The sequence below is a fragment of the Cynoglossus semilaevis genome, chromosome 10 (assembly GCF_000523025.1).
Source record: "Cynoglossus semilaevis isolate Cse_v1.0 chromosome 10, Cse_v1.0, whole genome shotgun sequence".
In the NCBI taxonomy this organism is placed as follows: domain Eukaryota; kingdom Metazoa; phylum Chordata; class Actinopteri; order Pleuronectiformes; family Cynoglossidae; genus Cynoglossus; species Cynoglossus semilaevis.
Window position 1 is genome coordinate 8,183,553 of NC_024316.1, and position 10,858 is coordinate 8,194,410.

The 10,858-nt window shown below is 40.6% G+C and overlaps 1 protein-coding gene and 1 long non-coding RNA gene across 4 annotated transcripts in view; one reads left to right on the forward strand and one right to left on the reverse strand.

Annotated features, from left to right (window-relative positions):
* LOC103384831 (rho guanine nucleotide exchange factor 10-like protein) overlaps positions 1-9,111 on the reverse strand; it is an 11,493-nt gene extending 2,382 nt beyond the window's left edge. The window contains exons 1-21 of one of the 3 annotated variants that reach the window (XM_025059093.1): positions 8,802-9,111; positions 8,165-8,193; positions 7,994-8,061; positions 7,804-7,872; positions 7,373-7,591; positions 6,948-7,084; positions 5,152-5,238; positions 4,960-5,065; positions 4,773-4,876; positions 4,542-4,619; positions 4,266-4,445; positions 4,024-4,140; positions 3,709-3,801; positions 3,103-3,539; positions 2,622-2,785; positions 2,314-2,429; positions 2,013-2,140; positions 1,840-1,940; positions 1,211-1,332; positions 968-1,054; positions 653-864 (exon numbers count right to left, since the gene is read on the reverse strand). In XM_025059093.1, coding sequence (XP_024914861.1) covers positions 653-864; positions 968-1,054; positions 1,211-1,332; positions 1,840-1,940; positions 2,013-2,140; positions 2,314-2,429; positions 2,622-2,785; positions 3,103-3,539; positions 3,709-3,801; positions 4,024-4,140; positions 4,266-4,445; positions 4,542-4,619; positions 4,773-4,876; positions 4,960-5,065; positions 5,152-5,238; positions 6,948-7,084; positions 7,373-7,591; positions 7,804-7,872; positions 7,994-8,061; positions 8,165-8,190 — 2,651 coding nt within the window. In that variant the 5' untranslated portion in view covers positions 8,191-8,193; positions 8,802-9,111. Of the gene's footprint in view, positions 1-652; positions 865-967; positions 1,055-1,210; positions 1,333-1,839; positions 1,941-2,012; positions 2,141-2,313; positions 2,430-2,621; positions 2,786-3,102; positions 3,540-3,708; positions 3,802-4,023; positions 4,141-4,265; positions 4,446-4,541; positions 4,620-4,772; positions 4,877-4,959; positions 5,066-5,151; positions 5,239-5,460; positions 5,885-6,154; positions 6,334-6,947; positions 7,085-7,372; positions 7,592-7,803; positions 7,873-7,993; positions 8,062-8,164; positions 8,194-8,801 lie in introns of those variants that run through there. The other 2 variants (XM_025059095.1, XM_025059094.1) reach the window with 2 other exon arrangements.
* LOC112487573 (uncharacterized) lies at positions 1,816-6,469 on the forward strand. The gene is made up of 6 exons (XR_003050778.1): positions 1,816-1,952; positions 2,029-2,212; positions 2,716-2,814; positions 3,405-3,544; positions 5,883-6,199; positions 6,331-6,469. It is a non-coding gene; the product is annotated as an uncharacterized LOC112487573 (long non-coding RNA).
* Positions 9,112-10,858: the final 1,747 nt, after the last annotated feature.

Here is a 10,858-nt window from a genome sequence, read left to right on the forward strand (position 1 = left end):
TGTGCACCCTCATACATGACTCATCCAATCAGAGACGGTCATGTCAGACACAGAAACATAAACATACAAAGCGTGTTTTGATGAGTATTGATTGAACTTGGAGTGGGTTGGATGCTGTTAAAAGGGTTAGTCTTTTTTTTTTAATGCTGCCGTTCTACAGACCCATGTTTTTCAGACTGTCTTGTTTATCCTCAGTTAACCTGGTTGGAGGCCTTGAGATATTACATTTAGTGAAGATATTTGTTTAGAATTAAAATCCACTGTGGCACTCTGAAGACAATAAATAAGGATGAAATAAAAAGCAGCTAAAAGAAGAATGCAACCTTGACCATGTTACTGAGTTATGTAGACTCCAGAACAGGCATGGGCAAACTAAGGCCCCGGGGGCTGGAAGCGGCCCGTTCAGCTTTTTAATCTGGGCCGCCAAACTTTTCCAAATTATATAATACATTTATATTATCATTTTACTTCTGCCTTTTTCCTGCAATACCCACATTTCCCCAGTAGATGGTGTAAGCATTTTAGCACCTTATGCATGATTTTTACATATCATTTATCTTATTCACACATTTATCTGCTGCTGACCCCGTCCCCCTGTTTAATTTCAGGACAATTGTGGCACGCCCACGTCTGCTCTAGAACAACGTCTGACCTGCCGTCCTGCAGACCAGCACAGATGATGTTTCCATTCTTGGTCAGACCGTGGTTCTTCTCAGGCTCTTCCTCTGTGAAGGGATATGGCTCCTTCACATATTCCATACACAAGACTGGGCTCTTAAGTGTAATGGTCTTAACCAATCGTGGGTTGACTCTGTTTAAGGAGAAGATCTCCAGTTGGCTGTAGGTGGCTCCTCCACCAGCCACCTGAACACAGAGAACAACAATACGTCACGACGCAGAAACAAAAAGACCTGCACAGTAAACTGGGTAAGAAAATATGACTGTCTTGATTTAGTTTGCGTCTCACCCATAGGTAACCTTGTGGTAAGGTTGTAGTAACAGTACAGAAACCAAGCAAACTGGACCGGGACGGACTGTGAAGAGCTGCATTCAACTACACAGGAACAGGAAACCGTGTTAGTTAGTCTGCAGACAAAAACCCACCAAAGCAAAGTAATGCTAATTTTTTATTGAAACAGTAAGGGTTATATTAACTAAAACACGTAGGAACTGTAACTGTTTGACATGTTTTATGCCTACAAGCGCTCACCTTTCTCCTGTAGGTCCGGGAGGAGAAGCCAGCCAGTCTGCAGGTCATCAGAGGAAAACCAAACGGAACTTTCTTCTTCTCATTTTCTTCAGCACTTTTCCAGCATGGTTTGTTTTCTGGTCCTACACCCACATGGACACATTAGTCTGTGTGTGGGTGTGGGTGTGTGTGTGTGTGTGTGTGCGTGCGTGCACCTTGCAGTGTATAATTAGGACCTAACAGGCCTGGTAACCTCCTTAACTAGTCATTCCTAACACACTGCACTTTTTTTAGGATAAGTGACCTCACAGAGCATTAAACAGTAAACTTTTACATTCACACATTCATTCAGCACTTTTATAGCCTTGTGTAATGTTTGACCGTCTCTCTCGTTCCCTTCAGTTCAGCTCAGTTCAGGGGTTTTATTGTCCCTCGAGGGGAAATTGGTTTTTGTAGTTGGCAGTAAAAGAAGTGGAAAACAATAAAAACTTGTAAAAGTACATAAACACGGATATAAGAAAAGAAAAAAAACCCAAACAACCAAACTCAAGTCACAACCATTCCAGCCCAATGATAACAGTCAGTGGAGTGCAAATAAGTGGATGTGGGAATTAAGAACTGGGAAAAAGAGACGGGGCGTTTGGACTTACTCTGAGCTATCTTGGCCAGGTGGAGCCTGTTGACCCAGACGATCTTACTGAGAGAACTAGTAGTGTTGAAGACCACCTTGATGCTGACTGGATGACCAGACCTGAAGGAAAAGGTATGGCCATTATGTCTAATGCTGTACAGAGGGGTCTTCCATCAAACTCCAGCCACTCACCTGTCAGGTTTCCCAGGTATAGACAGACGCAGACGGGACTTGTTGGCGTTCTGGATCTCCTCCTCCTTCAGACGGATGAGCCTCTGCAGAGCCAGACACCAGTCCTGAGACACGGTGGTGTTCAGGTTCTACAGGAGGGACAGAAGGACATGAGGTTGGCGGAGGTCTTAATCATCAGCTGGGCAATAACAACCCTCCAGGTAATCAGGACTTCATTGGCCTTTTCACTGAGCAACTTACAGCAGTTTTCACTCTCTCTAACACACACACAGATCGACAGGTCCTTGTTCAGTGTTTATACCTGGTAGGTACCATTTAGCGTGCCCACCATCAGACAGACCCTCTCCACCACGTCCAGGTCATGCTGCAGCTCCTCCAGTTCCTGGTACAGTTTGGGAGAACCCAGAAACGTGTTTTCTAAAACACAACATAGATAATGTTCTGAAAAACCACTGATATTTTAAGGGACAAAAACAAGAACTGGATTATTATGATTCTTTTTTGTGACATTTACAAGAGCAAAAACACAATATAAATCAATCTGTCTGTCTGTCACTCCCAGTAAACAGAATTATTATTAGAAAGAGAGAGTTCACATGTGTAACCTACCACTGGTGCTGCAGGTGGCGCTGTAGTGTCTCACTTCAGTGTCTCTGTCATGAAGACTGTCCTGTCCCACCTCCACTACCTTTGTCTCCAACAGTGGGACACACCACTTCACTGTGTATCTGGGTCCAACAGGGATTGGACTGCTGATGTCAGGAGGACCCCTGCTGGACATCATGAGGCAGGATTTTTGTCTGTGAGTAACACTTCACTTATTGGAATTTAGATTGTTTCCCATAAACCGGTGGTTAATGACAAAACACTAATTGTGTCATGTTAAAATTAACTTTAAATAAGAGACTGTAAATATTTAAGTTTATTTGACAATATACTGTATTTCAAGTAACTCAAAAGGTAAAACTAATAATTTATTCTATTTTAATACAGCAAACATACAGGTTATCTTTGTATGGCTTTCCCTTTGCTGCTAAAAGCTAAGCTAATGTTCAGCTCATTTACAGGGGTTCAGTGTAGAGCTACTCACTTGCGGACGATGTTGGTGCAGATCAGGCTGTCGTTGAGGAGAAAAACCTTTCGCTCCTTGGACTTGAGAACTTGTCCTTTATCACCGTAAACAGTTTCAGTCAGAACCTCAGAGTGGACCAACTGTCTGCTCTCTGAGTTCAGCATCTGTAAATACAGTACACAGGAGTGGCTCTGCTGTTTGTATTTAATGACAGAAAAGAAACCCCAAACCATAACACTGTCATATAACTTTATGCCGACTAACACACTGACTTGTGTAATGACTTTGTGAAATTTGCCTCCTGCCACACTGTGAGCCAGCTGCTGCAGCTCCGCCTCCTGATCTGCCACACGTTTCTGCTCATTGAGCTTCTCAGCCAGAGTCTCCAGCTCAGAGAGAGCCAGCTGCAGGGGCAAACGGTCAGCATGGGAATCTGGAGTGTTCTTCAGCATGTCCTGAGGTGACAGAGTACATGATTATTTTGATTAACTGAATCCATGCTTTAGACCTCATTTCAAACCAAAGGCCTGCAGGGCAAATCCAGCCCATCACGTCATTTTATGCGGCCCACTGACATATACTGAATAGGTAAAATTGAGTTTGACACTGAACCTGCAGACTTACCTGCAGGAGGAGAATGAACTGAGGGAATCGTTGGATGGGTTTGACCATGAGGCCGTACAGGGTGACTCTGTCTGGACTGGACGCCTGTGTCTTCTGTAACACCACATCAAAGTAGACAACAGGCTTTGTTTATAGGTAACTAGTCTATTTTAACAGATGGATTATTTTGAGTAGAAATGTGTCTGTGTCTATACGGTAACCAGGATTCAAGATTCAGTCATTAAGAGACCACTGTTGTGTTTTGTTGTGGTCCACTTCCTCATAAGTAAAACACCAGACTCTACTGTACAGTACAACAATATTACACGTGTGTACCTTGAGAAATTCCAGGAAGGCAGGTTTAGTCATGCAGGCTTTCTTAATCAGTGCCATGGAGTTAGTGAAGTTGTTGATATAGTCGCTGTAGACATTTAGCACCATGGACTTAGAAAACTGTGGAGAGGATTAGCAGTGTCACACTGAGTTACTTCTCTGAATATTCTACTCCAGATGAATCTTTTTTAGTGTATTATAGACGAATTAGGGAAGAAATCCATCAAATAAATATCAAAACTGACCGAAGCCACGAACAGGTCTCCGATCTTTTCACAATGATCCCACTCAGCCATGCGAGAAGCCAGAGCAATCTGGAACATGGAGTGACACTGATGGATCTCCTGCACCCTGTAGAAGATCTGCTGCACTTTTTTGGTGTTCAGGATGCAGTTCTTTGACTCCAGTAATGGCTTCTGATACTCCTTGGAAAAATATATATATATTTCAGTTATTAGTTTATTTTACAGATACATTTCAGTTTGTTGTTTTTTTTGGTAGAAAGGAGAACTGTGACTGACCTGTAGAATCCTCTTCAGAGAGTCAAGGTAGTTCCGCTCACTTTGTATAATGGAGCTGAGGATGAGACGTCTGAGAACCTGGAGGAGACGGAGAGGGAAATATTTGGATGAGTTCATGTTTCTGGTCTAATGAATGCTGCTGTGACTGCTGTAGTCCAATACAGTAAAGATGCTGACGTGACAGTTTTACACAGGTCATGAATTGAGCCTAACACACACAGGGACACACACCTGCTGACTGCTGAGACCCTCTGGCATTGGGCAAAGTTTCGCCGGAGGGTGTTTGATCTCACACAGCGATACGTCGATGTAACCTGAATCATCCTTTCCTTCACCTACGACAACACAAAACTCAACAGCTTCATTTACTAAGACGGGTCAAACAAACTCAATAACATTCATTTCCACTGTCACCTACCCGAGTCTTTCCTCTGTAGTGACGACACACTGCGAATCATGGCCAACTTTGTCTTCTCTAAACCATCCCTTGTACTGATTCTTGCAGCTTTCATTATCTGATGCACCTTTGAAGACAAGTCCAAAACCTTCGGTGGGCTCATATGTCGAACTGGGAAAAGGAAGCATTAAAAAAAGATAGATAGAAACTGACCTTGTTGTCACAGCGCCGTCTGATACGGACCACATGTGGTGTCCTTAAATGCCCCGACCGATTCAACTGCAGCACATCCACAGGCAGCTGAAAGATCAAAACACTCAGTCGAATTCTTCCACAAAGGAAGATCAGATCATAGAACATCACATAAAAACAGTAATCGTTGAAACGGAACTCAGTGCCAAGACCCTCTGCAGAACAGGCCTGGCACCAGGGACATGATAAACTACAGCAGAATCAACAGGCCAATTAAATACGTGGGGTCTCTCAGTGTCTGAATGCAGGCTCAAAAGGAGAATCACCTACCTCATATTGATAATCGGTCACTCAAAAAACCAAACCAAAACAGCATCGTACACACACAATTTTCCAGGCTCCGTTGGTCATGAGTGACTCCCTGACGTCCTTACTTCATCTACAGTGTTGTATGAAGTGGTGAGGAAGTCGTACAAGACAAACACAATGCAGCAAAAGACAGAAGTGCTGACACGGCGAAGGACAAGCAGAGAATTTACACTTCTTCTTTTCATCAAATCAGGTTTCATTTACTTGGTATGTGGTTTAAAAAACTGAGTGTTTTTTTCCCCCTCAACCAGTTGCAGGTTTTATGCCAACTGAAGTTAAAGACTTGAGATTGGAACAAAAGGAAATGGCTTTCTTTTCTTCTTCCTTTGGTCTGAATGGTATTGACAGTCTTTTGCCAAATGTCTTTTTTGTTTTTATTTAAGAGTCTGATTGTTACGTGTGGGCATGGCAGGAAGCAGGCAGGAACCAAGTGGAGCACAAGGGAGAGTCCCTTCAGGTGCAGCAGGTTTACTAAGAGCAACAAGAACATCTCTCAGAGGTAAAGCCTAGTCTTCAGGCACACTCTCCTCCAAAAACTTGGACTTTATCAAAAATCTAAAACCAAACTCATCAAGCATGAGTTCACACGCTACCAGTGCCCTCTTCACCAACAGATCCCACCAAGACAGAGTGAGGGAGAGAGGTGTATACATACCCAGTGAACCAGGTGACACCAGTGAGACTAACGACAGAGACACAGGTGAGAGTGATCACACTGATCACACTGAGCAGGCAGCAGGAAGGGAAAAACAGCCAGGCCTAGCCCTGATTGTTCTGTTTTCTCCTCCTAGTTTGCATATCTCACTTTTGTTTTGTGCTTCCTTTTTACAGTGTATCTACAGAAACGGTGTGGGCGAAATACAACCAAGTGGAAATTCTGTAAAATATCCAAGTGAAATGGAAACAGTTTACACCATGCATTTTCATTGGTTCATTGGTTCCTGTTTCATTATTCAAACAAATAACAGAATAGAGATGAGGATTTGGTGAAATCTAAAGGTGCAATTTATACTGTTGTCTATAAGATGTGCAGATAATAATAATACATTAAAGGAAAACCTACTGGCAGAGTAGTTATTTCCATGTTAATGAATGTAATTGTTACATTTATTTTGCACATTACAACTGCAGTACCATAATATCTTACTTATCTAACTTTTAGAGAGACCAGGAAACTTGAGAGTGTTTCAGACGCAGTAATGATAAAAATAAATAATAGATAAAAAATATTTTTTCTGCCAAATGTGTTGATCATAAAGCTGCTAACAAACCAAACTAAATCATTTGAAGTCTGTGGATTCACAAAAACTCAGACTTCAGGACCCAATATAAAAATCACTCAGTAGAACAGCATGTGTGTAGTCATTTGGACTTGGAATGACTCCTGACAATAATTATACACAATGTTCATGTCATTATTGATATATAAAAAAATAAAATGAACCAACCTTGATTCTGCTGCTACGAGGTCGTTGGTCCGACTCACTGTCGAAAGTCTCTTCATTACTGTCAAAGTCACTGGAGTTCCAGCTGTGAGAGACGTGGACTCCAGGTCTCTGGATGTCCTCGTAGACATCATCCACATCTGCACGGAGAAGTCAACAGACACAGGAAACACCTGATTCAGTTTCATATTTGTCATATTTGTCATCTGGGAAATACCTAGATTTTGTAGGAAGGTACGTCGTGATGCTGTTTCTGCAGGAAATCACATGGTAAAAAAAGAGGTTTAGCTTGACGTGTTGACAATCTCTGACATTTCAGAAATATCAAGTCCTTTTTGTGTTTGTGTCCCTGAATGTCATAACTGTCTCATCTGAGGATTATCAGTGATCAGCAGCGTGGAGCTGTCAGCCGCTCAGCCCAGACTCACAGTTCTCCGTCTTCTGTATCATTTCAGTGGGAACATCATCGTAAACCACTTCTGCTTCTGTGGCTGCAGATTCTGGGAAGAAGACCGGTGCTGTGCTTTCTGACTCTTCTTGAAGACTGACTGTAGAGGGCGCCTCATCCTCAGTAGATTCCTGCGAAGGTATGTGTCCACTGACCACGCTACTGGTCTTCAGTCCATGGTCTGAAGTTAATGTCTTCTCTACAACATAGAAACCATCAATCACTAGTCAAAACCATGATGACATAGAAACAGAGGTTTATTTTTAAAGTGATACTGCTACTAATGTGTATAATAAACTAATTTTAATGTACATTTACAGTACGTGACGCCTTTATGCCAACATTGTCCTTATCTGATACCAGTACATGTCACATTGAGGGGAAAAGGAAAATGGAAAAGGATTGGTGTACCTTGATTTATCCTCTGTGTCAGCTCAGAAACAACACTGAACCACTCCTTGGCTGAGTGTGACCCTTCACCTGTCCACACAGTATCACAAAGACAACACTGTGTACTCAATGTATTTCAACTGAATGACAGTTCTTTTTTCTGTTTGTGTGAAAAACTAGAAGTCAACTAGAACATTGAATATCTCTGTACCTTCATATATGCTGCTCGCTTTCCAGGAAATCTCTCCTGTTATTCCCAGATCAGAAGACAGGGAACACCTGAAGATATATATGTGGAACGCTTGTAAGTACAGTCGTCATCCTGACATGTCTCCAGACCTCAGTGTGGTCAGTGTTTGTCAGTTATTCAGTCCTAACTTACCCCTCGGGTGACTCTCTGACTTCCATGATCTGCCATGAAACAAAGCACTTTGTATGATCTTGTACAGTCGTTTAAAAAATGATCAGTTTAACATAGATAGATAGAACTTTATTAATACATATCTACTACAATAATCATAGATGCTCAACAGGTGAATATTTCTATCATCTAAACCTTTTCTTTTATTAATATTAGAGTCAAACTTCCAAATGAAGCCAGAGTGCCAATGTAACAACAACAGTCGGTGACAGGGTATTAGTCAGTGTTCTGTTCCAGCCAATCACAGCTGTTTGTAGACGAGCTTGACCTGGAGACATATGGCTTTTAATCACCATGCTCCACCTGTCGCTGCCTTTTCACATGTTGACCTACACACAGCATTAGTCTTCATGCAATGTGTGCAACATTTAAATAACATTTAAATTGAAACATACGAAAAACAGCCATCTCCAAAATATTCCTGAAATGATGAAATAACAATCTTACCAATTACGATCTTAAATTATTATTAAAATAGACCTCTGTTTGATTATGTAGCTTAATTGTAGGCAGTAGTTTTAGTTTAGGTTTTCATTTTCAAACTTAAAAAATGAAATAAATTAATTTGAAAAAAACAAACAAACAATATATATATTACCTTGCTGAGAATTATTCAGTCAGTCTCACAAGCTCAGAAATTTCCCAGACTACAGTCAGGCCGCCTTTACTGCAGTGAGAGTCATTTGGACTTTAGTTTCCACCTTAACAGGATATGACATCACCAGATGGTCTGCAGATGTAAACAATGTAAATCTGTGTGTGCAAAGAAGAAGACCTGAGAACTGGCAGAACATTGACTAAGTCAGGATCTACCAATGGTCAACGACAGTTTCAATTAACAATAATTAACAATAACCATTAATTAAAAAGGACTGTTGTTAAGTTTCAGACAAACAACCACTTTATAGTAGCACACCTTTTACACTCCCCTAAAGAGAATCATCAGTATTCTTTATTACATTTTGATTTTAATGTAATATTGTTCTTATGTTGTATTATGTTATATGATATGATGTAGTAAAATACAGTAGAATAGAATAAATATAGAAATTGAGTGTTGTTCATTATACTCATACAGTTGTTAAAAACCTGGACATGAAGTATCACAGTCTAGGGGTGGAGCACAATTCACTGCTTCTTCGTGACGTCAGTATACTGTACCCTTTTAGCCACACGATGGCAGCAGAAACTTGTTGAGTTTTAAGAACGTAAAAATCACTCTCATAGAAATCGATGTAGTGAAGGAAAAAAACAAACACCCCAACACTCACCCCACCTCCACAAAAAATAAATATATGAATAAAAATTAAAAAAACCGCAAAGATTGGGTATTTGAAAAGAAGGAAAAACATTCCGAATTATTTTTGTTGTATTTTGTTGTGAAAAGAAATGCAAAAAATAATAACATAACACAGTGTTGAAACATTATTTTATGATGACATTCAGAACAGTGTCAAATACTGACTTAGACTGCAGTAACACAGAAGATGATTTCTATTGCTAATAGATATGATATTATATGATTTAAATGATATGTTAGTAACATTTTAATACTAGGGATTCTTCCCACTTTTATGGAATCTCCAATTGTTTACGTCTAATCACTAAGTTGTTGTTCCACTTTTATGTTTAAAGTTCACAGTGGAAATTCCCGCAGCTGTCCTTATCACTGTGATCGGACCATTAGCGTCCACTCCACCAGTGCCTCCCTAACTACCATAGTTTCCAGAGGCAGACTCTATAACCTGCCGTCTAACTGCTGTCGACAGCACGACTGTGCAAACCCACAGTGACGTTCTGGATGTGTCAAATACACTTTGACAATCAGTAGTTAATGAAGGAATTGGTCACACTTCCTGCATGACTCACGTCTTCTCCCAACAATCTATTTTTATTTGACAGCAACTTAAGTGTGGGGAATGAAATTACCCTGTGGACCTGCACCACATCTGTCCTGAAAATACTTTTTCCAACATTGGACTTGGTTTTTTTTTCTTTTTGGCTGATGATATAAACTCATGCCAATCACTTTGATCTGACATATAGTTTAAATAATGGTCTTGGTCTGTTCTATCTTAGATGAAATCCAAGCTGACGCTCTACTCTAATAACTACCTGAATCCATTCACACCATTATTTCCACATCTGAATGCAACACCACTGTCTTAACATGGAATCCGAAATATTTTTCCTGGACCTGCAAATGACACCGCTGACCTTTCATTAGAAGGTCTGTTCCTCATTTTCGAGTTGGCATGAAAACGAGGAACACGTTAGCTCATTTATAACCAACGGATTTACTTTGGTATTACCCATACACCTCAGCCCTGACCCCTGGTGGACGATGTTATTTAATGTACGTCAGATTGAATTAATCTATGAAGACATTTCTGGATCTACTCTAATGATCCCTTCCAGTATAAATGTCACAACCCTCAATGACCATATATGGCTTTGGTGGCAGTGCACGGTGTAAGGACAGACTCACATTCATATAAAGAATTTATTAATTTATTAATGGGTACATAAAAACTTATGCACACTTGTCAGAAAAGACAAACATATTCTCCTGTACACACAGTTGAACTGACACTGATGCAAAAATCATACGTTTCCAATTGTTTTGGCTGAAGATAAAAAATATAATCCAACATG